The following is a 25,080-nucleotide window of genomic DNA, read 5'->3' on the forward strand; positions in this document are numbered from 1 at the left end:
TATTTTCATCGCACGCCTGAGGGTGCAGAACCCATGAAAGTAAGTGTAAGTAAAAGAACAGGGGCAGGTTCCCAAGGGTCACATGGACCCAGGCAATCTGTAAATAAGGGCCTGCAGCAATCTTGAAGCAAAACAGAACCACTATCACCATATGGTACAGGGACTGTGGGATTATGGCTTAAAATTCTCTAGGCTCCAAAATCAGCTTGCTTTGCTTTCAAGCCTTCTTTTTCTCTGCAAAACATGCAGAAGTCACCATAAAGACAACTGAGAAACAAGGCATTTGGAAAAAGAAAAAAGCAGTATGTCTTCCCCAATGTCATCTACCAACCATTTGGTCCTTCACTTAGGAAGTGTTGACCTGCTTTTTAGACACCTCAGGTTTGGAGGTTTGCAACATGGAGACTGCAAACACCTTGGTCTGGTCTCCCAGGCTTCTTTAACCTGGTAACTTTCAGAGAAAGGAGCTGCTTGGAAGCATCTGCAAGGTAGCAGAATGTCCAGCAGGCCTGGCAGCTGAACCCTGCATGGCACGGACTTGGATTGGCCTTGATACTAGAAAACTATTTGCAAAGTAGCTTAATAGCTTGCATTTATTATGTTTGCCATATTTCACCGCTGCTTCCCCTTTGAAGCATCTGTGCATTCTTGGACAGTGTCCTTTCAGAATGAAAGCCAGTTCTCATTTCAACAACATCCCAGCAGATCCTCCACTGGGTAACAGAGCAAGAAAGCATCTGTGACATGCAGATTCCTGAGCCAGGAGAAGGCAAGATACGCAGGGTCTGGATTTATGGATTAGACATGCTGCCATGGCACACAAATCACTCTTCACTCAGTGCAATTCATTATCACAGTGCCATGGCTGGTCACATTTTTCACAGGTGCAAATAATGCCAAAAAGGCTTTTAAACTTCCTTGTGCCAAGACTTAATGATGCAGAGTCAGGAGCCCTCCTGCCTCCTCATGGGAGCAAAACCAAAGTCAGCAGTTGTTCTGTCTCTCTGGACACACTGAGCCACGAAGGATTTTCAGTACCCCATGGCAGTGTTAACAGACTAAGCAGTCACAGGGCTAGGACTGTGTCTGCTCCCAGTCCAGCCTCTCCCAGCAACTGAACCTGTTGTACTGCCCACATGCACCAGCAGCATCTTTTAACCAAGGTAAATTCAGCTAAAAATCCACAGGCCCCAAACGCACCAGGTGTTGCAGTGAAAAGCCCCAGGTGCTCGGGGCAGCGGTGCCGAGGAGCTGAGGCGGGAAGATGGAGGCCTGTGGATCCCCTCACGGGGCTCATGGAGCACCAATTTGGACCTCTCCACCGAGGAGGCTCCTCAGTGGACCTGTGTCCCTCCTTGGAAGTCATGGTCATAGTAATATTGCAGGGGATACTGGTGCAAGAGGTGTAGTCCCCAGAAGAAAAAATAAATCTGAGTTGGACCCCCATTTCCCTGGGTGCCTTGCTGCCACATCCAGTCAGGCCAATGCCACAGGGGTTAGTGCTGGAGGGACATGGGGCACAGCAAGGAAATGGCAGAAGGAGACCCCAAGGCAGAGCCCCATGTTACTCACCTCAGTTAGGCTGGCTCCGGTACACACAGCATGGGGAACGTCCTTCTCAGCCATCGACCCCACCCGTGCGCTGCCCGTGAGGGGACGCACGGGCCTCCATCTTCCCGCCTCAGCTCCATCGGCACCTGGCGCTTTTCACTGCAACACTTGGTGCGTTTGGGGCTAGCGCGGCCCTCTGGGCTGAGCTGAGCCGAGGTGAAGCAGCCTGGGGCAGAGAAGTCCCAGGACTTCCCTTCTTCCCTTCAGGCGGCCCCGGAGTGCCCGGACCGGCTCCTTCAGCTCCTCACCCCGTCGCGGGCTCCCTCAGCGGCCTGGGGCAGCGGCCGGCGGGCCGCTAGGGGGCGCTCGGCGGCCGCGGGGCAGCGCTGCCTGGCCGGGCTCCGTCCCTGCCCCGGGTCCCACTGCCCTCGCCCGCCCCGTGTCCCGCCGCCGTCCCCGTTCGCCCACTGCCCTCGCCCGCCCCGTGTCCCGCCGCCGTCCCCGTTCTCCCACTGCCCTCGCCTGCCCCGTGTCCCGCCGCCGTCCCCGTTCGCCCACTGCCCTCGCCCGCCCCGTGTCCCGCCGCCGTCCCCGTTCGCCCACTGCCCTCGCCCGCCCCGTGTCCCGCCGCCGTCCCCGTTCTCCCACTGCCCTCGCCTGCCCCGTGTCCCGCCGCCGTCCCCGTTCGCCCACTGCCCTCGCCCGCCCCGTGTCCCGCCGCCGTCCCCGTTCGCTCACTGCCCTCGCCCGTCCCGTGTCCCGCCGCCGTCCCCGTTCGCTCACTGCCCTCGCCCGCCCCGTGTCCCGCCGCCGTCCCCGTTCGCCCACTGCCCTCGCCCGTCCCGTGTCCCGCCGCCGTCCCCGTTCGCTCACTGCCCTCGCCCGCCCCGTGTCCCGCCGCCGTCCCCGTTCGCCCACTGCCCTCGCCTGTCCCGTGTCTCGTCACTGCTCCTTACTGCCCTCACCTATCATGCCATGTCCCATCACCTTCCCCCGCCTGTTTGGTCACTGCCCCAGCCTGCCCCATCCCCTGCCGCCAGCTGCCCCGTCCCCACCGCTGCCAGCAGCCCCTGGGCGAAGAGCTCTTCTCGTGGCCGAGCTGCATTCGCGTGTGAGCTGAGTGGGAAACGGACCCCCCGTTACTTGGGTTTGGGGGCTGAAGGGCACAGGTCGTTCCCCTGCTCGTCACCCCACAGCCTGCTGGCCCCACCAAACACCTTCCCCATTCCCGCTGCATCACAAAACAAGCAGCCACACAGTGGCTTTAGAAGAAACTCCCTGTTTCTCCTGGCCCATGGTAGAAGCCAGCAGTTCCCAAAGTTTAACTGTAAGGTGCACTCCAGTAATTTCTCCACCTGCCCTCTGGATTTGTTTTGCTTGGCACAAACTCTGAGGGAGCACAACAGCATGCAAGATACCCAGTGCAGAATAGAAAAACAAGCCATTTACATTGTCATGCGTAATTTTATTTAAATTTTGCTTTATTTCAAAAATAATTAAGGGACACCATAAACAGCAGTAGGCATATCAGTGGGGTTTGTAGTTTGAACCTCTCAAGACCAGATCTCTTGCGCCAAGTGCCATACAAGCACAGTCAAACAATTCTTGTCTTCAGGATGAATTTCTCATAAAGATTCAGGGCCCCAGTCTCACTCAAGTCAGTATTAAAACTAAAGTAGACTAAAAGGAATGCAGATAAGGTAAAATGAGTGGGCTTCTAGACATGCCTTCCCTCCCCCAGAAGAACATTGGAAAAGATGCATCAAGCAAGAAGATATTTCCTTTCCCTTTTACTTGGGAAACCAAGGCAGGAGAAAACTAAATCCCTAGTCTAAAGCTCTTATTGCTGTCTGTGGTAGCAGAAGGAAACTGTATTTCTCCATTATCCTAGCTCAGTACTCAAACAGTTCGCTGCCCACCTCTGTCCTCACTTGACCCAGCACAACCAGAAGCATCCTGGGAAATATGGCTGGAATACTGTAGGAGGGGAGAGATTGAGCACTGGAGCCCCTGTGAGCTTATGAGCTGTTTGAGTCAGTTCTGGTTGCTGTAGTTTATGACTTCCTTAGTCTACTGAACCACTTCCAGCTCAGACAAGCAGTCAAGATCATGCTAAAGAATTTAAAGCTTTGAAAAAACACGAGATTGATTCTTTAGGAACATGGCAAAAGTCTGATCAGTTCAAGTTCCGCTTCAGACTGCTGTCAGGATTAGATGCTGTACTAAATTGTCCTCTCTGGGTATCATAAACTACAGGACTTTGGCACAGCATCCCCCAAAGGGAGGAGGGTCTTCTGTCTCGTGGTGTTAATCATTGTTGGAGGGGTTTATTGAAGAAGATACCCAAGGGTCTACCTGCTGGTCTAGTTCTCGGGTGGTGCTCCAGGCTTCAGCAGTCATTCTCCGAAATTTCTGCAGGTAGACAATGATGAGGATAACCAAGATACTCTGGAGGGAAAGGAGGATGAAGAGAGAGAGCTGAGAGAGGAGAGCCAGGCTGCAGTACCAGTGCTGGCATGTGGAGACGATCTCATCTTCTGTCAGGTAGGCGATGATCCGGCCCTGCAGGTGCTCCGGGGAGCTGCACCTCACATCCCTGTACAGGCTCCGGTTCTGCTGCCACTGGAGCCAGGAGCGCAAGTAGAGGATGTCACAGGTGCAGTCCCAAGGGTTGCCCTGCAGGTAGACTACCTGGAGGCTCCTCAGGTTGTCAAAGAGCCCATTGGGAATAGAGGTGAGCCTGTTGGAACCGAGGTGGATGATTTCAGCCGAAGGACGGAACGCAGTGGGCAGGTTTGCTACAGTCAGGTTTTTCAATGAGCAGTCAGTAATGTTGGTGGTGCACTTGCACGGAACAGGGCATATGGGTGTCACGAGTGGGAGGAAACCAAGGAGGGACAAGAGAATTCCACTGTTCATTTTCACCTGCAAACACTTCCCTGGTGAGACTGGATGAGGTGGAGACCAGACACCACGCACTCTAGAACTGACACCACAGCCAAGGTCTTTTGTTGTTTTGTTCTGAGGATGAGTTTCTAAGGTTGGATAATTTGGTGTCCTCCACTGGAGACGCAAGAGCTCTGAAAAGAACAGAGTTAAAAGAGAGCAAATTCTGGTCTCTTGCTATAGGTGAAGGAATGTTCATGGTCTTCCAACCTGGATTTGAGGAGGTATATGAATACATGGCTACATTTTCACTAGTCCTCAGAAATGTACAAGAGCTGCTTGTGTTTTCACCATTACTGGAGGTGCATTATCAGAGTAGCCAAGAAAATTTCTGTCAAGGAATCAAAAACTAGAATATGAACTTTCTCATGCCTTATCACAGCTCTAGATTACATCTGTAAGCAAAGTTTCATTCATGCAAACTGCAAGAGGAGATTCAGAAATAAATCTACTGTTACCATGAGTAAAAAATAACCTTTCCAGCCTTGAAAAGAAGTGATAAACAGTCTTTGGCTGCAGAGAAGGTGCTGACCACTCAGGATAGAGGCCAGTGGAGTTATTCATGCTAACACTGCTCCATCAGGTGAATAATCACCTGTGCTGGAAGACATGGGTCAACGAGCTATTTTTATGTTACAATCTCATGCCACTGCTGAACAGGAGCTGCTGTAACTTCTCCAGAATAACTACACATACCTGCAACAAGTCAGCATTTTTCTGTGCTTGACTAATTGTAATTGTCAATCAATCAAATATAATTTTAAAAAAGAGTAGGAGGTAGCATAATTGACTTACCAGAGTAGTTCAATCCTTGCTTTCTTGCTGGCTTTACAACACAAGAGAAAAGTCTCAAGGCAGTCCAGCCAGTGCAAAAGTGTGTGCATAGCTGTATTCCTAGATAAGCCCCTTGCAGCTGGCTGGCAAGATAAGGGTCAGGCTCATACCAGGGACACGTCCCACATGAGGCCTTCCTGCAAGTCTACTGCACGTCACCGGAAGCTGAGGCTTCATTGAGCAAGTCTTCCAAGAAACGGGAGCTGACACTGCTCACAACACGTTTGCTGGGAGAGGCTGCCAGTACTGACAACTGTGATTCTGGGCCCACAGGCTCAGCCCAACAGAAATGTTACGAAGTCTCAAAGGCACAGTAACTCCAAATTCACTTCAGACTGGAAGGCGATGTTACTGGTTTGTACCATACTCCCTCAGCACCGTGACCTCTGGTTTCCCATCTCATCAGGAAAACTTGGCAGTGGTGACACCTAGCCCTTTCTGGGTGCTGACCCTCAGGTTTCCCTGGAAGCAGTGACACAAATCTAGTACTTATTAGTGAAAGATCTACTGATAGAGGTCTTCCAGTCCATCCATCTTTCTAGAGAAAGATTCTTCAGATGGCCCACAGCCCTTGACAAGTGCAGTTACTGAGAAAGACTGACCACATGCTTTATTTAGAAGTTGCATTACACAAATACTTCAACAGGTAAGTCCCAGGATCAAAATTACATTCAGGCAGAATCATGTCTTCTCATGGCCATTGCATCTTCACAGACACTTCTCTGCCATCAGCCTGACCAGGCATACACTACACTCCTTAGCCTAAGGCCACCAGAATCACATTATGGAACTGTTGCCCCATTGAACTCAACACTGTTACATTGTACTGTGGATATCCTAGAGACCAGAAATTATGAATGCCCTGAATGTGCTCGTGTTAAGAGAATTGAGGGTGCAAAAAAGTGGCAGAATGTGGCCCTAACCACGGGAAATTTTTTATGCTCCGAAGAAAACAATTAAACTTTCAATTCCTACAAAATTGGAGCAGATAATTCCAGTTGTTTCACTGTGGTGGCCAGGCAGAATGGGAAAGATATCTTAGGCTAACAAATTAACCCAGCTTTTCCTGCAGAGTCTACTTTCCATCTGGGAGCAGCTCAACTACAGCAGGGTAAGTTTGTTCAGCAAACTTACCTCGTCTCATGCGTTCAGAGCTATGTTTATTCACAGGCAGGTGTTCAGGCCAGGTGTGGCATGGAGCTGATCTAGAGCCAGACCTATTGTGGCTCTGCATGCAGCATGGACTTGGCAATGCTCTCCTGGCTACTTACAAACTGGATTTCCTGGGATTGGATCTTGCCAGCTGACCACTGATGATTTAGATACCACTCCTAGGGGAAGCTTGGATATAGAAGAACCTTCAAGATCCTCTTGCTAGCTTCTGGAATAAACAGGCCAGAAATCCCATGCAGGAAACCTGCCTGAAACCTGCTCTGACTGAATTAGATAAAAGGAGAAACAGAGTCAGTTTTGCTCTCTCCTGCCCATAATGTATCACCAATGCTGTTCAAGGGGGATGAAAATTAAACAGAAAGAGGTTGGATTTTTGAATGTATTTATTTCACTGATCAATTCAGGTAGTAAACATTAATAATAATAACAATAATCATTTAATAAAATGGATATGTTTAAAAGGTTTCATTTTCTTTGTTCACAATGACAAAATGTTCAAACAGAAATTTACAAAAAAATATAATTATAATAACCCAACAGATGAACAGGAAACATAGAGCCTAGGAATGGAGCAAGGGGTGAGGAAGGTGCATGGCAGGAGCAAGCCAGCATTAAAGCACAGCAGAGTTTGTGAGGAAGAGCAGGGAATGCCATTGCAGAGCACGACGAGTGGGAGCCCCTCCTTTGAGGGGAGGCATGCAAGGAGGCAGCAAGGACTGCACAGGCAGGACCAGCACAGCAGTGGCACACAAGGGGTTCATGCCATGGATCCATCCTGTCAGGCACAGGGGCCAAGATGTACCAACAGCCCCAGCTGCAGCCTGGGATAGCTGTGGAGTGGGACACCATCCCTGCAGCCACTCACTCAGCAGGGCAAAGCTTGGCAGAGACATGGGAATGTGCCAGGGAGTGCAGGGATTGTATGTGAGGCTGTGGAAGGTTGCATGAGGGGAGGTGTTAAATTACTTTCCTATCCACACTTCTCACTGCCAGAGTCACACAGCTAAGCTCCCTGTGTTCAGGAGTCTCTTCTCCACTTACTGTGAGAATTGATGCCACAGTACAACACACTCCTTAAATAAACAGATTCCACCTTTCAGGCCAGAATCTGAACCCCTGATGTCCCCCAAAATCAGTCTCTAATCCCTTTCCAAGCAGTCCCCAAATTCTGGCACGCAGGCCAGGGAACATTCTACAGAGACATGATTTCAGTGGTACCACCACCCCTCTGTAGAAGCCATCTCTGGTGCCTCACTCCTGTGTGGTTTTTCCTAAATGCAACTTGAACCATCTTTGCCAGCCTGTAGCCAAAGGCTTCAGCTCTCTGTAGAGGACAGGCTTGTGATCCTTGACTTGATGTAGGAGGCACATGCACTGAGCTGATGGAGACTTCCCCACGTGGAGGGATGGGCAGATCCACCCTCAGCAACCCTGCCTGTGACCAGTATACCCTGTGCTTTCACCAGCACACAGCACCTCTGTGCACAGCCCAGCATGAAAGGTGCCAGCTGCTCTATGTCCATGCTAAAGGAAAAAGGTCTCCTTTATCTTCTAGGAATGAATCTGTTTGAAAGAGGAAAATCTCCAGGTGGACAGGGCTCATTTGCAACAGAACATCCTCCTCACCAAGATTAGTGTAAGAAAAGAGGGGATAGGTACTTCAAGATGTTTCCTTTTATGTTAGCACAGACAAAGACGAGAACTTAGCTGTCCACCTTTTTGGAAAACCTGGAGGAAGCTCCTGTTTCAGGCTACTCCACTGCTCAAGTAAGCACATCATGCAAAGAAAGGTTATACTTCCTCTCAAGGGCCCGGTCCTTCATGTTACTGAAGTCAAGCTGAATCCTTCTGCTTTCCTAGGATGGCACTGCCACTTATGAGCCCAAAATAGGGGAGCATGGAAAAGAAAACCCTGAATATTGCTGAACACTGCTCTTGCTCAGCTTGCACAGTTCTGTCATCCTTACTTTGTCCTTCCACATGGTGCCAGGGTCTCTCCCCTGCCCCTACAGCCCATGCTCTGGCTAAGCAGAGGCTCTGTACAATGAATAACTGGAACCAGCCAACCTACTCACCACCTGGACAAACCCTGACAGGGACTCTAAAGCCCCAGGGAGGAATCAGACAAATGCAGTGCCTAGTAACAGAATCTAGGGCCTACCTATTCCTGGCCAACACTGTGCTTCCTACCCAGGGAGATCTACTGGGGAGATCTAGAGATGGAGGAACAGATACGAAAGGGGAAAGGGGGCAGAGGAGTCAGCCAAGGAGCAGAAGGGCCCAGCCCATGGCTGCACTCTCTGGAGTCAGAGGGAAGAGCCAAGTGTCTCTCCCTCCAACAGCCCTGACTCCTGTGAGTGTGGCAGTGTTGCTGGCGAGCCCTGCCCTGTCAGGCACATCACACTCCAGGGCTCTGCTCTGGCTGGACTCAAGTTAAAAATACTGCAGGAAGCAAGAACAGGACAGGAGCTGCTGCCCAAAGAGTGCTTTTATCTCTGCCCAGCAGACCCACCAGCCTTCCCAGCACTAGGGCAGGAAGAGCCAAGGAATAAGGAGGGGGAGAAGGGCTGAGTGGCCAGGGGAAAGGCAGGGGAGCAAGAGCCAAGCCTGCTGGGCTGTGCTCAGCCCCACTCAATGACAGCCCTGCACCTGGCAGGCTGACCCAACACCTGCCCACACAGACTGCCTGCAGATCTTGGATACAAGCCTACAAAAACTGTCCCTTCCCCCAGGAGAAGCTTGGAGCCAGCAATGTGCTCGTGGGACTGTAAAGCCTGGGGGTAGGGGACAGGTCTGCATTTTAGGTTGGATTTCAGCCCTAGGGTTTCTACCCCCTCCAAAGCAGTCTTGGCAAGTGCTCTGGATGCCACAGTGCTTTTCAGAGCAGACGCTGAAGACACACTGCAGGTGATCACCAGAGCTAAACCATGAAACACCCTCACCCAGCTACTGCAGGGCTTTAGGGTTCCTCTACCAATACCTCCTCCTGCTGTGGGAGGAAACCATGGCAGGGAAAGGGCTCACTCCAATCACATCCTTACAGGCAATAGTCAACAACTCAACCTCTCTGCCAGAAAGATATAACTGAGAACAGTTTTCTTGTAACCAGCCTCGAGGCACTCAGTCTTTTGCTGTTCAGTGCAAACATCCTGGAGTTTTCTTGATAGGAAGAACAAAACCAACCAACTAAACAAAAAACCCATAAAAACCTGGACAGGATACCAGGCAATCATCAGAACTCCTGAGCAGGTCAGTGCACAGAGGAACACCCAGCCCCAATTCTCTGGGCCAGCAATGTCCCCAGGCTGAGAAGCCCAAGCAGCACAGGTCAAACTCACAGGAGGGTATGGCTGCCTTTACAATGCTTGTGCTGGCCCCAGACAAGGGGAACAGGGACTGGGGCACCTCAGCTGGGAGTAAACACTTACGTGCATTGACACAGATACTTTAAGTTTGTACACCAGAGAAACCAGGACTTTAAATACCAGAGCATTCCCAAACAAGAGATTAGTACATAGGAAAGGGGGGCCTTTTTCTTTTCTTATTTTTTAGGATGCTTTAGAGACATCCCAGGCTAGCTTCTTAAAAAAAAAAAAAAAGGAAAAAAATAAATGAAAGAATAATTAATAAAAAAGAAATAGACATCAGTAAACTGTTAAGTGAACAGCCTCCTCCACAATCCAGCTGGTCAAAAAGCCAGCACTGCTGCTAATAAATTAGAGGGTATGGGTGCAGCTCTTGCCCACAAGTCTCTATACATAGGAAACCTTTTCTAAATGTTCACAGCTCTTGCCAGGTCTCAGATGGTCACTGAGGGATCCCTTCTGCCCTCCAGGTACCTGCTTCTCACTGATCCTGCATCTGCTGCTGCATCTTCTGCAGCATCTCTTGCATCCGCCGTAACTGCAGGAGACACAGAAGAGAGAGTCAGAAAGGGACCAGTGGATCCAGACTTGGCGACCCCATGGAGCTGACAAGGGATCCCTCAGGGAGTATTAACTCCTGCCTGAGCAGAGGCACCTGTGTCTGGTGTGTCTGTGTCCTCCCTGACAGAGGAAGCCACAGTGCTCAACCCTGTCCTCCACCCCAGGAGCCCACAGGGGGACACAGGAGTGGGAAGCCTCAGGACTGCCCCTATGGAGCAACTCTGGAGAAACTCCTGGGATTCCAGCTCCAGCATCCAGGAGGGACAGGCAGAAGTGGTACTCACCTCCTCATCCTTCATCTTAATCAGCTTCTCTGTCTCTGTGTCTGGTGTTGGGAGAGGCAAGATAGGAATGGGGCTTTCTATCCTGTTGTCCTGAGTCAGCTTGCTAGAGAGATGGAGAGAAGAACAGTCACTCATGGTCCAGGATGGCTGGCTTTGGTGTCACCACACAATGACTGTCACTCCCCATGGTAGAGCCACCAACAATGCAGCATCACACTCAACCAAGTGGAGGGGCCGTAGGGCAATCCAGTCCAGAGCTGTGGCATGCACTTGGATGAAGAATGAGACCTCCTGTTCAGGAGGTGGGAGGCATGAGACAGGCACAGCATAGCAGCATTGCTCTGAGGGCTGGGGTGCCCGTGAATGCAGGTAGGGGACACAGAAAGGAGATTATTTTCTTTCAAAAGACAGGAGCTCTCAGTACATGAAGAGGGAATGGTAGTAGCCAAAGAAGTCTGGGCTGAAATTGGAACTTCACGATGCCACTTGCACATGTTTACCACTTGGAGTCACCATTGGCTCACTACTGAGACAATTTCAGCCTTGGCGCTTAGGATCTCCTACCAAAACAACTCCCTAGAAATGGCCCTGTGCTGGTTTTATGAAACTTGTTCACTGGCAAGGAACTAATCATGGCATGAGAAACGGGACCTAACTGAAGCTTTCTCTAGGCATAGCAAACACTTTTTCACTGTGCTCTTTTTTTAATAGACACACAGCCTACCTAAATAGCAGCTGAGATACTGTTCACCCAGCTCTAGCATTTAGCATAGTTATTTTGGGACTCCATATACTTGCTGCTGAAAAAAACAGGCTTGTCTGCTATGCTAAAGTACAGGGATACACTGCGTGTCAGGAGAACGTGCCAACCTGCACGTTGGCACACATGCAGCACTGCTCCTTGCTGAAGCACAGCCGTTCTGCTCTGCAACGTGGCAGCACAGAGCTACCAGCCAGGGCTGGCAGGAAGTGAAGGGGATGGTTCACAACAGAGGAGCCAAGACCTACTTAAAACCAAGTTTTTTCACCACTATATCAGTCATGGAAGGGAGAAGGAAAAGGACAGGTCTCAAATGAGAAGCCTGCGAGTGTTCTCTCTTCTGATTTCTGATCATTCTGACGAAAACCACAGAGCACCAAATGCAAAGGGAAGACAATGCAGAAAAATCTTTGAAGACATGTTGTCTTACTAATTGCCTGGGCCCTGTTGTCTGAGAAACAGCAGCATCCCAAGGGACAAGTTATTATTTAGACATAACTGCAGACCACAGAATGCATTCCTGTTCAGCAATGCACACAGCTATCCCTCACCAGAGAGATGGTTTATCCCATTTTATTAGGCTGGATGTATTTCATCCACTGATAGAAACAGCTCTTCAAAAGAATCTCCAGGCCTATTTCTTTATATCTGCATGGGGAATCCTCAGACACGAATGTAGATTCTCAGAAGCATTCGTGCCTTGGGTTCAGGCTGTGGGAAACTTGCCTGGATTTGCTATTTTAGTTACCAGTGCCATTCCTGGAGGCTGCAGCCCAGCAAGTCCCCAGCAGATCCACAGCCTCCTGACCAATGAGCTGTTGTGAGAGCCACCCCAGCTCCACAGAGGGTGACAGACCCCTCCCACCAGAGGTGGGGACCCACCTGGTCATTTGCTGGATGCACTGAGCTCGGTAGTTCTCGTAGTGGACATCGCAAGTGACGTCCTTCAGGTCGTGCATGTGTGTCCGGATCAGCATGTTCCGCAGCTTCACGAAGTCGCAGTGTGCCTGGTTTTCCACTGTGGAAGCAACAACGGGAGAGTGCCTGGATATCACATCTCACCAGGCCTCTCCAGGGAGCCCCTTCTCAGCTCCTGGACACATGGACTGGACTAAAACCCCACCCCAGGGCTCCTTCCTCATCGTCCCCCGCCACTGCCCTGGCGCAGGCCTCACTGGTGCTCTGCACTTCTCAACACTGAGGCCAGGCTGCTGAAGGCACCGTGGTCCCAGGACCTTTTCTGTGTAAAAGGATTAATCAAGCACATACAGCAGAGCCCTGAGAGAGGATCCCATGTAATGGGATCTCACTGTTATAACCACAGTGAGCACAGCTGGTGCTGGAGGTAAATTGCTTGTCTGATCAGAATTTGGGACTTATCAAAAGGCCTCAGTAGACAAAATCAGCCCCTGAGGGGCAAAGCCAAGAGCAGGCAATGGAGAGCTGAAAGCTGCTGTTGCCATGGGGAGCCTGGCTTCAGATAGCACTGTGGGAAGCACTGTGCTGCTGTGATGATCTCCACTTGCCTCTCTGCAGGGCTGGGGAAAACCAACTGTATCAGGCACAGGGGTTCACAAAGTTGATCCTACTGCCAAATGCCAGCATCCCAACAGGCACGTCCCCCTCTGGAGCCATTGAGGGAGCAGAGCCAACAGCTGAGCAGCCCAATCAGCCAGCACAAGCCCATGAGTGCAAACACAAGCTTTTGGGATCTAAAGCTGCAAGGTCTTAAAGCAACAAACCAGCAAGGGCAAATCAGCAACAGCAGCAAAAGCCACTCCAGGGTAATTCTGCCTAAGGGCTTTATGAAATTTCTCCCTTTAGAAGGGAAGAAAGTTGGAGACAAACACTGTGCATCAGCAGAGCCTCCAGCCCAGCAATTCCAGCATTTACAGGAGCAGCAGCAGAGGAGGGAGTGGACGAGGATTTCCGATTGTTTGGCTGAAAGCAACAGCTTCTCCCCAGAAAATAAACAGGCAATGCCCAGCCTGCCCTGCTTAATAAGAAGCTGTGTCCTAGTGCACATTAAAGCTTAGGCATTCGTCCATTCACACTGGAGCCTCTCTTCCTCAGTCTGCAGTGGGAGGGTTATTGATACACCCCAGTAACACAGACCTCCTGAACCAGTCCTGGTGCCTCTGTCTCTACCCTACCTTGTCCCCTGCCATGTGCCAAAGGTGGCACAGACAGTCCCAGCTCTCCCCTGCCCTCCCTGTTGGAAATGCCTGTCTGTCCTTGCCCCATCCCTGCCTGCCCCTCCTCTCAATGCTCCCAGGCTCCGTGCTTACCTTCCACAATGCCCCAGGGGTAGAGCCGTCCACGGACCCGCTGGCCTTTCGCCTCCACCACGGTGTTGCTGCCAATGACAGCAAAGGGAGCGCTCTCCTGGAACGAGAGGAGCCGCTGAGCCCAGCTCAGCCCCGGGCTGCCCATGGATCCCTTCTCCAGGGGCCAAGCTCAGGCACAGCAGAACAGCAGGAGGAAGGTGCTGGTAGGAACGGCACAGGGACATCCACACATGCCACAGAGCAGGGCACCACAACCCAGTTGCAGAGAAAAGCCTAAAGGACTGGGATGTACAAGCAGCCTAGCTCCTAGCCTGAGCTCAGCTGTCCTGAGGGAAGCTGTGTCTCTGCAGGTGCCTGCATCCCTTCATTAAGGGGAAGCTCTACAAGGAAGCCAGGGCAAAGAGGCTGGGACACCAAGCAAGTGGGACAATGTATGCCAAGAGCAGGAGAGACTGTGCTCCTGTCTGCGCAGAAGGGAGTCAAAGCCCATTGTCCCCCTCTGACAGGAGGAACAAGGCCATACTGCATGCACACACAGGCTTGGGAGGCAGTGAGGACTGGGCTGCTGGGGCCTCCAGATATGCCTCTATGATCATGTTGTGTCCCCCAATGCAACTAATGTGTCACAGTGGTGCCTAATTACTCAAAAATCTCTCCTGCTTGCTGATGGCATCACCCACAAACTGAGGCTCAGAACTGCTGTTACAACCCAGCTTTCATCTTAAACACACAGGCTGGGGCAGATGGAGGAAAGACTGACACTGCCTGGAGGGAGAGCAGAAGGGCCGTGAGTTCATGCCACACTTGACTTCATGGCATCTTCTCCAGGCCGTGGCATCAGCACCTTCTCCAGGCCATCCACCACATGAGCCAAGGCTGTTCCCTGGGTAGCAGTTGCACAGGCCTTCAGCACAAGCAGGGCAGCTCTGGCTCCTTCTGGACTGACCCACATACCCATGAGTCTGATTCCCCAGACCCTGCTGAGCAGATTCCTTACCTTCAGCTCTCTGTCTTGCTGCTTGAACTCCTCATCTTCATCAGAGTCACACTCAGGAAACTGATACACTTTAATGCCAAATTTGTCGATCTCTTCCCGGATCTATGTCCATGCAAGACAAAACCAAAATAATTTAAAACTGAACAATACAGAAATGCTGGGTTTATTCTGTCTGTGCTACCATGGTTCGCTATAGCCTACAGATGGCAAAAGGATTTGATGTTTCTTCTACAGTCATCCTCTCTGCTGAGAGCAGAGCACAGCTGCAGCTGTATGTGCAGGTACTGTGCATGTGTGTGCGTATATACACACAAACACACTGTACAGACACATAAATACATATATGTCTATCTGCCCTCCCTCCTCAGCTCATCCCTGACACTACTTCAGGTATAACCCTGTACAGAAAGAGCACCTCACCCTCTCTTTCAGCTTCCGGATCTCGGAGGGGATCAGGCAGTCAGCTTTGGCAATCAGGGGCACAATGTTGACCTTCTCATGCAGGGCCTTCATGAACTCAACATCCACAGGCCTCAGCCTGCAGCAGGGATGAGGGACACTGTTAGCAAAGACACACTGGGCAGCTCCCCCTCCAGCCTCTCTCACCCACCAAGCACAAAGGGAAAAGGACAGCACTGTCACAAGAGCCTGCAGCAGCACTGGGACAGCCCTCAGCTAGGGCTGTGCCTCCAGGAAAGCTGTCTCCAATTTTAGCTGCTGAGTGTCTCATACAGACACTGGCTGGGTATATGCCCCCTTGCAGGCCAAATACTGCCCAGGTCACAGCCTGGGGTCTCCCTCCAGCAGTCCTGTAGCACAGGCCCTTCAGCTGCTCCAGGCTAGGCTGACACATGAGCCAGCAAGGGGTAGGGACTGAAGGCAGCTTAAAACTCCCTTTCCTACACATCAGTCCAGCTTAGCTAGATAGGAACATACAAGTCTGCATGACATTATTTCTTCTGATTTTCAAATCAGGCTGTAAGGCCTGAGGGAGATCTGCTGTGTCTATTCACAGGCAGTCTGTACTGCCAGTGAGGGGAAGGGAGTGCTGTGATGCTTAGCAGAGGGAGAACATCCAGACATTGCTCCTCTCCTGTGCAAACAGCCCTGGCAGTGTACAAGCTGCTACAGGGCAATCCTGGGGCACAAGGGTCTTCCCTCTGGACTGAGTCACCCCCCAGGCCTGGAGTGTGGGCTCTCACCCGTGCCCAAAGGGAGAGATGAAGTAGAGGCAGCAATGCACTCGGTTGTCCTGGATGTTCTTCCGGTTCAGGCCACTCTCATCACGGAAATACTGTTCAAACTGCTGGTCAATGTAGTCAGTGATGGGCTTCCAGCTAGGAAGGGCAATTAAATCAAAACAAAATCATCAGTAGTGTCTCCTGTCTCCTAATGACTGTGAGGTCAAGGACAAAAAGGAAGGCAGCAGTGCCCTGCTCACCACTCAGTGTTGTTAACAGCATCTCCAAAGCCTGGTGTGTCCACTATGGTCAGCTTCAGCTTGACACCCTTCTCTTCAATGTCCACTGTGTGCTTGATGATCTCCACTGTCTGGTTGATCCTCTCTTTGAACAGGAGCACATGAGTTAAAGCCAGGCAGTAATGCTGGGGATCCCCACTACACCCGTGACAAGCCAGCTCCCTTTTACCATTGAACACAGGGAGTAACACAGGTTTCAAAAACCCCAGATCATGCCCTAAGGAGCCTCAAGGGGGTGGTACTGCAGGGGCCAGCAGCAGGCAGACAGACTCCAAGAAGATACACAAACCTCTGAAGTGCCTGTAGCCCAGCTGTTCTGAACGTTTTGTACAGTCACTGGGGAAGGGGAATCCCTACCCTACTCCAGCATCCAAGAAAAAAAGACAAATCTTAATATCTGATCCCAAATGGCTAGTGCTGCTCTGCAGCTTCATCTTCCCTTCAAAGGACAGAAAAGCCCAACAGCCAAACCCTTTTTGCTCAATTCTAGTGCCTTAGCAGACACAAAGGAGAGCAGAGCCAAACAAGAGGGCTGGGATCCAGCCAAGCTTGAAGCTGCTGCTGAAGCAAGGAACCAAAGTACTAGTCCTTAGGACAGTCCCATTCACCCCGCTTTGCCCCCAGCTTACCCTCTGCATTGAGGAGCTTTCTGTCTTTGTAGAGGTCTGTCAGGAACAGGCTATTCACCAGCGTGGATTTGCCCAGACCCGATTCTCCTAAGTGACAGAGTGCAAAGGGGAGGAGGAATAAGCAAGCAACATACCCACTAACTGACTTACAAATGAAGCTTTGAACAAGGCTTTGAATCCTGAGCTAGAGGAAGCAAGAGAGACAAGCTGTCAGGAGCTGTTTATTGGCATGACATCTTTCCTGTAGTGGAAAGACTTTTGCTGCAAAATGTCTCAATCCTTGTAAAAAGGTGATCTCCCAGCTCCCCCATTCTTCCTCTCCTTCCTTTCCCTTGGTCCCTGTTTGGCCCTGCCTTCACCACCCAGAGCAGTCACTGCTGGAGGAAAAGCTTGCTCGAGTGGGTTATGAGGGGTCAGGAGGGGCCTTTTCCTCCTGGGGGAACTGCCACAGGCTGGGGAGCAAAGCAGGGCCTGAGACAAGGACCAGAACAGAGTGAGGAGAGGATCCAGGCGCTATGGGAGCACCTAAGGAAAGTGAGGAGAGCTGGTTCCCTGCACATACCCACCGTGTGGCCCAGACACCTCCATCCAGTCTCACCTGCAACCATCAGGGTGAAGTCGAAACCCTTCTTCACAGATTTCCGGTGGACCTGGTTGGGCAGAGTGGCAAAGCCCACGTACTGCTTCTCATGGTCCTGCGGGGCAGAGGTGGATGGCAGCAAGTCAGTGTGTGCCACGCCTTCTGCTTGAGCCTCACACAGTGACAGGAGTGGGACTTAAAAAGCCCCTGGGGCAGAGCCAAGGGCTGGAGGAGAGGCGAGTCCCTGCCCTGGCAGCTCTGCGGGGCAAGGCAGACACCTCCTCTGGGCTTAGGCACTTGTCCCTTCCCACAGGTGGGCACAGAGGGACATGTCCCAGCCACAGCCCTGCTTGGCTGCTCTCCTGGCACCTTCCCAGCATAGACACCACAAGGGAAAAGGCACATCCCACCATTCCCACCAGAGAGCACATCCAGGGCTGCTGCTGACAGACAGCTTTCCTAACTCTGCTTCATCTGCACAGTCACAGGCTCCCTTCACAGCAGGGTCACCAAATGCCGCCTCTCCCCGGGTCATTTCCACATCCCTCCCTCCAGAGGCACATGTGCTACATGATGGAGAGCTCTGTAATCAGCACCCCGAGGCTTGCACTGTCCTGAGCCATGTCTAGGGGAAGGTACAGCGGCTCAGCTTCTGCTTGACCTGAGAGGGGATTATTTCTTGCTGTGTCACAGCCACTCCTGGCTGAATAAGAGGAAATCCTGAGTAATCTCTTGTGTTATTTCTGAGGAGAGCAAAGTTCAAGGAGCAAGGGAAGTGGAAGGATGTGGAAATATTGATAATAGAACTGAGATGATTTCGGTGAGGGTATTACATTTAGTATTACTGGAGTGTTACTTACCACCCAACCACCCCCCAGACAGAGCTCCTTGTCACTGAGTGCTCCCTCACAGCACAAAATCCACAGGCACCTTGCAAGCATGGCACATGCTGTTACAAGCACACAAAACCATTCACAAATGTCTGAGCTAGAGACATGATAGACTCTGCATTTCAACATCATTGAATATAATCATACGACTGGGATTCACACCACAGATACATCCATGGAGCCAGGAGTTCCTCAAAACTGGCCCTAGCTCCTATTCCATGGATGCCTTCAAGCACATGACTGTCCTCACCCATTCTCCAGGCACAGCAGGGAACACCTCAGTTCATAAGTTTAACTATCTCCATTCCTGGGCCACACACTCAAAGAAATACAAAATATGATCAAGGATGCCAAGCTTAGGGCAATGCTGACTTGCACCTATTTCCACACTGCAGGTGGGCAACATCACTCCCAAGCAACTTTCTACAGCTGCATATCCACCTGTGTGAGAATCCCTGGGCATCCTCAGTCTGACAGACAGCAAAGTTCCACTGGGGACACTGAGGAGGAAGACAGAGTGTGTCCTCCTCCCAGTTTATGGCTGCTCTGGAGCTGCCCACTGAGATGGAACATATATGGCTGACAGCCATTGTGGCCCAAGGATTCTGTCTTTCAGCACTGTCACTACCTTCCAGCAATTGAGGTTTGGTTTGTGTCTGAAACTTGGTCATTTTAGCCCTGAGTGATTATGGGTTCTGATCTCCCTCACCTCCCATAGCCGAAGCAATGTTGTTTCACCACCCCACAGTCCAGAAAGGCGGGAAAGGACAGAGAAAACTAAATTAGAGAAATGGGGAGAATTAGAGAGTGCCCAAAGTGCTCCACTGGCAGCTGTAATGACTGATCTAAAAGGCAGTGACATCCCGAGCAGCAGTGCAGCGAGCGGCAGCGAGACCCCGGGTGATGAGTGATGGCAGCTCTCACGAGCTGCATGCAACAAAGCAATGCCTGCCTGGGGGACACCTCAAACTGCCACCCAGAGGGCTCAGGAAAGGGCAAACGAGATGTGCAAAGCAGAGTGAGAAACGGGATAATGGCAAGGTCACAAAAACAAGGAAGAAAAGACTGCTTCCAGCCTCTGTCTCTCAGTACCAGAGCTGTCTCCCAGCTGCTTCACTTCCTGGTAAAACACATCCATGAGCACAGCCAAAGTGGGCACGTAACAGCCAACTCCTCACAGTAAAAGGTCCAGTGTGTCCCAGCAAGCACCATAAATATACAACATACTTCCCTTTTGTGCTTCTCCGGCCCTGATCTTTACCAGACTTTGGAAAGACAACAATCACCTGCTCTCTCCAGTGACTTGACGTGTGAAATAGTACTACTAATGTGCTAATGAAGCCACGGCTGAGGCTTGGGGTGTGTTTCTCTTGTTTTGCTTGGTTTTTAACCTAGATGACTAAGGGCTGACAATGGAGACACTGGGGAGCTCCGCTCTGGTGCAACTCCACTTACTTATGCCAGGTGTAACTGGCCGAACCTGATCCCTCATTTCTGTTCAGCCCAACCAAGAGAGCATGGATTTGCTGCACCGCTGGTTGCCTCCCCATAGCTCCATGGACTCATGATATTCAAAATGAGCAAATCCCAGCTGGTGCAGGACACTGCCCTTTACGCACGACTCATGTAGTCATTTCCCTTGCAGAAAGGAAGGTCAGTGCTGAGTGCAATAGCAACAGAAGAGCTTCCCTCACTATGGGAGGCAGCCAGACCTGTGAGGGGAAAAACCCTGTCCCCAGCCATGTCTCCCTCTGACCAGCCATGGACACACACATGCAGAGCCCTGTCAAGGGTGAAGGCAAGAGACACAAGATGAGTTGTGAGGAGGGATCCCCTTCTTATAACAGCCCTCTCTCAGGAACAGCAGCGTGGTCTCTGCACCAGCCTTGACTTGTGGTTCTTCACCTTCACTTCGAGACACTCAGTGTATGCTCCAACCCCAGTCATATTCAGGCACTATGACAGGCATGTACCACCACCTCTGCCAGCATGGCATCATCAACACGGCATTTAAGGAGGCCAAGTAGCCTCCCAAGCCTGGTGTGTGCCTTACAAAGCTCTACACCACTCACCACCTCCAGGTACTGACTGCAGAGCAACCATGCATGGGGTGGAGAGGCCTGGGAGGGCTACTGACAGATACAGGGGGCTTTCTGGGTTATGAAAAACTAAAATCCATTAATTAGATAAGAGGCTTGGATGGAGGGAGTTCCTAAATGCATCACAGCCCCCTTCTTGTGCTCTTGACCCTCACAAGCCAGGTCCCATCAAGCTGACAAAAGCCAGGACAGCTGGTTCCTGCACTGCGCTTCCCTTGCCAGCTCCAGCTGTCAGGAAGGAGCCTCAGCCAGCCAAGCCAGCAGCACTCTGGCACAAGGAGCCCCTCTTCCATCACCTGCTCCATGCTGCTGCCTTTGTTCCTGCTGGCATCCCGCAACCACGTGCCTGGGAACATGCCCCACACACTACCACAGAGGCCACTAAGAGCTGTGGCCAATCTCTGGGACCCTGTCACAAACCAAAGTACCACAGGCCAAGAAAAACACACCCGTACTCTCCCTTGGCACATGCTTGCTGGTTCACCAGACATTACAGCAACATGTCACATCCTCACATCCTCTAATACCCGGCCGAGGTGGCCAGGGCTCCCCTGGCAGCCAGTGCTCTCCCTGGGAGTTCAAGCAAGCAACAAAGCCCTGGGTGGGCTCAAGCCCTGTTCATGTTGGTGGCGTAGAAACACTCAGGATGTGTTGCACAGAGGAGAAGCTAGCCTGGTACTGAGGTGCTCACAGGGCTGTCTGCACCTCCAAGGCAGAGTACAGCCTCCGTCACTCCTGTCCTTCCCAATTCCCTCATGTCTCTGGTGGATGTGCTGTTTAAACCAACCCAGATCTCACGTGACTTCATTCAGCCTGGGGATAAAAGGGGCCTTGCTGGGTATATTCAAAAGAGCTAAAATGAAACATTATGGGACCACAGCAAATTTGAAGAAAAATCCCTGTCACGGTCTGGAGCAAGCCCCAGAAATGATGGAGCTGTGCTAGGAGCCTGGCGCCTCTGCCTCTTCAGGGGGAAGGGGCCCTCTCGGTGTCACAGCCTTCAGCACAAGCCATCCAGCTCCCTCCCAGGCAGCCCTTCCTCCAGCCCTTCCCCTCCCGGCCAGGCACGGCCGCCACATCCGCGTCGGCACGGACCAGCACAGCCCAGCCCAGCCCCGGAGGAGAGGCAGGCCATTTGCTTCCTTTCATTGCAGAAAGCTGCATAAATTCATAACACAAACAGCCCCCGAGGCATCTGCCACGGACATCTGCTCCTCGGGCCTGCGGCTGAGCACAGGAGAATCGGCAAAACCACTCGGCCACCAGCATTTACTGAAGAGAAGGAACTCTGCCAGCAAAGCACAGCATTAACACAGTGTTAATTAATACAAATCGGACTGCGTGCGGGCATACATAGCGCTGACTCCTGCCCTGAGCCCCCCCATGCACGCACACGCCATTCAGACAGGGAATCACTGCCTCGAATAACCGCACAAAAGCGTCGCGCATCTCCCAGCTGCCCAGCGCGCCCCTCGGCCCCGCGCCCCGGGGGCTGCTCCCCTCCTTCCTGTGCCCGCCGTCCCTCCCTTACCGGCGTCTTCCCGCTCCTCTGCTCCTCAGAGGTCTCATCTTGTGCTGCGCGCGTCTTCTCGGGCACCATCCTCCCCCCTCCTGTCCCCGCTGCTCCCCGGCTCGCGCAGAGCTATAAATACATCCCTGTACCTTCAGCTTGCCTGGGTGGCTTCGCTGTGCCTGCGTCCGGGGAGACAGCAGCCGCTCCACTAACCGCTCCTGAATAATGATCGAATCCATAACCGCGGCGGGCAGGACGGACGGACAGCCACGGCGGGCCAAGGGAAAAAACCCCAACCCATGTGTTCCCTCCCAGCCTTCGCTAAATCCATGCGGCAGCCCCCCCCCGCCTACGCGTGCACACACACGCAGGGCTGGCTCGGCTCGCCTCGGCGTCGAGGCGAGGCGAGGAGGAGAGCCGAGGAGAGGCGAGGAAAGGCGAGGAGGCTCCCAGGCAGCTGCCCGGGATTTCCTGCCTCCGCCTGTGCCGCGGGAGGAGCCTGCCAGCGAGGACAGGACAAAGGCCACCGCGGCCGCAGGCCAGAGGCGATGTCTCTCGCCCCGCCAGTGTCCCGCGGAGAGGCTGTGCACGTACCGGATGCTGTCCCTGCCATCAGTCTGACTCCGCGTGACAGATGGGCCTATTCAGCTGGAGGATTTCTTACATACCCTGCCTGATGCAGCCGGACAAAGGTTTGCTGGAGGAAACCTGCTCTCAGCAAAAAAGGGCTGCTTCTGGCTGTGTGAGTGAAGGTCTCAAGGATCCACGAAGGCCCCAAAAAGCAGGGTTCAAATATAACCCCCGGATCGCAGTCCTGGTTGACATGGATCTGTCTGCACGTGATGCAGGCTGATCTCTTGTCTAGTCCAGGCTCTACTGCAGCCTCATCTTTGAATCCAAGTGGAATAGCAGCAGATGCATTCTGGATCTTACAACAACCATTCAAGCTCTGAAGACGTTTCAGAATAAGGAAGTATCTGTCTTCATTAACCAGATGAACCCAACACAACAACAGCCCAGCACATCAAAAAAGTCATTCAAATCTCAAGTGTGGGTTCTGAACCTATAAAATATGCCTTCCAGCTTTTCTGTGCAGCCATAGAAACTGAATGGGAATTTATATTAAACAGTCAAAAGCTCCTAATTTCATATAATCACACCATTCTGGAAACCAGGGGGTTAATACCACAGCATGTATAATAAAGTGACAATACCACAGCATGTATAATGAAGTGACAGATGACAGCACTGGTGGTGCTGGAGGAACCTGCCCCTTGCCTCACGGGTTCCTGAGCAGCTTTCTGCTCACCAATGGGAAGTACACAGGCTGCAGCCATACTCCTGCCTCGCTCTCAGCCAGAGCTGCTGCTGCTTCTCTGGGATCTGCAGGACTCCAGCAGTGACTCCTCAGAGTGCCAGACCAGCAAGGCCTGCCCTGGTCACCTTGGGCCACAATCCAGAGCCCCCACCATGTACCCCAAGTCTGGCTGACACCAGGTTCTGTTATAAGGTACTGAGTCACTATAAGGTCCAGTGGTGTGAAGTCTGGGAGCAGCTGTGAGTGTGCAAATGAAAGAAGAGGGGAAACCCCCCCCAGTGTTTTACCTACACTGCCGTCCTATAAGCTGACAGAGGGTGATGCCAGAAGTCAAAGGCACGAGGTCCTAAAGGCTGATAAAAATAAATGGACGAGAACTAGGAAGCACTCCCAGAGCAGGAAAACCCCTGCCATACAACAGTTGTCATACCACAAGCATGAAACCCTTCTCCAAACCACACTGATCCCCCAGCAGCATCCTTAATTACACCCACTGAGTTTTGTTCCCAGTTATTTCTGTGTGTAGCAGTCAAGCAGAGGGCCTGGACTGAGATCCAGGTGTGGCAGGAATTGCCACTGCTCAGAACTGCAGCAGAACTAAACAGATTCCCTGTTTGGCAGCTTTGCCTTCCCTCTGCTGCATTACTCCATTCCCCAGGGAGCTGACAGCCCTGCATTGGTCTCCCTGCTCAGTGGTAGGTCAGGCCATGCTCATGACACCTCTTCTTCCTCCTAGATTCACCTAATCCTTGCTTCCCAGGACCGGGGCACTCTTCCACAAGGGCCTGCAACTGGCACATGACTGAGGAGCAGTGATGGCACCACACTGCCTGGACTGGGCAGCAGGAGCAATGGCTTGTGGCACACCCAAGGTGCATCTAAACCTTCTTAAGATAACAGGAGGTTTCACCAGTCCTTCCACACCATAAACCACAATAGCTGCAAGCAAACCCTCTCCAACTCCGATGAATTCGCATGGCTTGGAAAACTCTTGTCTGAGTATCACAGGCCACATGGCCACCAACCACAAGCATCTTCCAAAGGCACATGGAGACATGCTGTGTCCCCACGAGCCCACTGCACCAAATCAGAACATTCTTTTGGGCTGGGATCACAGATGAAGTCAACAACAATTTGGTTGCAACAAAACCACAGTGTTGTTCATGGCCCCAGGAGCTGTGCTGACAGTGCAGTGAGGAACAAGGAACGACTGTCTCACAAGTGCCTTGAGCTCTCACACATCATACATGCTCTCAGGACCGGCAGCCAGGGAGGAATTCCAGTCAGAAGGCCATGCCTGACAACTCAGAGAAAAGATCAGGAAAAGAAAAAGAAGAGTAGGGTCTTGACTACAAAGATCCTCTTAAGACTGAGTGGCCAATGCTATGGCTTCCAAAAGGCTGAAGGACAGTCAACTGGTCTCAGCCTCTCCTGTCCCTCCTAGAGACAGGAGAGATGCTCATCTGGCATCCTCAAAGTCATCAACCATAAATGACAGATTCGTTTGTGTCCCTCAGATGTGACACATGACACACACAGAGCTGTTGGCTCAGGCTGATCTGTGTCCAAACTTCCCAAAGACAGCCAAGCCAATCTTGTTTTGCCCCTGTCCTTTCTGATCACAATCCTCTTTCCACACAGCCCTTAGAAATGCCCAGTGTAAATCCTGGCCTGCTCCTCCAACAAGAAATCTGATGTATACTGTCCTTAAAAGAAGAAAAATAGAGGACATCTGGTGCAGTGTGCAGCAGAGCTCAGCAGGGAAAAACCTGACACTTCCAAGATCTAGAGCAAATCCAAAGTGTTTTCTTC

General features: G+C 51.8%; 2 protein-coding genes and 1 long non-coding RNA gene across 7 annotated transcripts in view; all 3 read right to left on the reverse strand.

The window, feature by feature from the left end:
• The window catches only part of LOC137484727 (uncharacterized), a 36,070-nt gene extending 34,220 nt beyond the window's left edge, over nt 1-1,850 (reverse strand). For both annotated transcript variants that reach the window (XR_011004997.1, XR_011004996.1), the window contains exon 1: nt 1,573-1,850. This is a non-coding gene — a long non-coding RNA (uncharacterized lncRNA). The remainder of the gene's footprint in view (nt 1-1,572) is intronic.
• Nucleotides 1,851-3,014: 1,164 nt separating this feature from the next.
• Nucleotides 3,015-6,732, reverse strand: GP1BB (glycoprotein Ib platelet subunit beta). The gene is made up of 2 exons (XM_068208833.1): nt 5,293-6,732; nt 3,015-4,631 (listed from the first exon to the last, which is right to left on the reverse strand). The coding sequence occupies exon 2, from the start codon at nt 4,468-4,470 to the stop codon at nt 3,859-3,861; it is 612 nt and encodes a 203-aa protein (XP_068064934.1). The 5' UTR covers nt 4,471-4,631; nt 5,293-6,732; the 3' UTR covers nt 3,015-3,858.
• Nucleotides 6,733-6,869: 137 nt separating this feature from the next.
• SEPTIN5 (septin 5) overlaps nt 6,870-25,080 on the reverse strand; it is a 42,435-nt gene continuing 24,224 nt past the window's right edge. For 2 of the 4 annotated variants that reach the window (XM_068208830.1, XM_068208829.1), the window contains exons 2-11: nt 17,467-17,563; nt 16,869-16,955; nt 16,201-16,324; nt 15,962-16,096; nt 15,180-15,297; nt 14,760-14,861; nt 13,763-13,859; nt 12,357-12,492; nt 10,715-10,817; nt 6,870-10,407 (exon numbers count right to left, since the gene is read on the reverse strand). In XM_068208830.1, the coding sequence (XP_068064931.1) occupies nt 10,351-10,407; nt 10,715-10,817; nt 12,357-12,492; nt 13,763-13,859; nt 14,760-14,861; nt 15,180-15,297; nt 15,962-16,096; nt 16,201-16,324; nt 16,869-16,955; nt 17,467-17,476 (969 nt within the window). In that variant the 5' untranslated portion in view covers nt 17,477-17,563 and the 3' untranslated portion in view covers nt 6,870-10,350. Of the gene's footprint in view, nt 10,408-10,714; nt 10,818-12,356; nt 12,493-13,762; nt 13,860-14,759; nt 14,862-15,179; nt 15,298-15,961; nt 16,097-16,200; nt 16,325-16,868; nt 16,956-17,466; nt 17,564-21,968; nt 22,072-22,099; nt 22,428-25,080 lie in introns of those variants that run through there. The other 2 variants (XM_068208827.1, XM_068208828.1) reach the window with 2 other exon arrangements.

This window comes from Anomalospiza imberbis, chromosome 18 (assembly GCF_031753505.1).
Source record: "Anomalospiza imberbis isolate Cuckoo-Finch-1a 21T00152 chromosome 18, ASM3175350v1, whole genome shotgun sequence".
In the NCBI taxonomy this organism is placed as follows: Eukaryota; Metazoa; Chordata; class Aves; order Passeriformes; family Viduidae; genus Anomalospiza; species Anomalospiza imberbis.

Coding starts and splice junctions, on each gene's coding strand:
- GP1BB (XM_068208833.1), bottom strand. CDS start 4,470: ATGAACAGTGGAATTCTCTTGTCCCTCCTTGGTTTCCTCCCACTCGTG.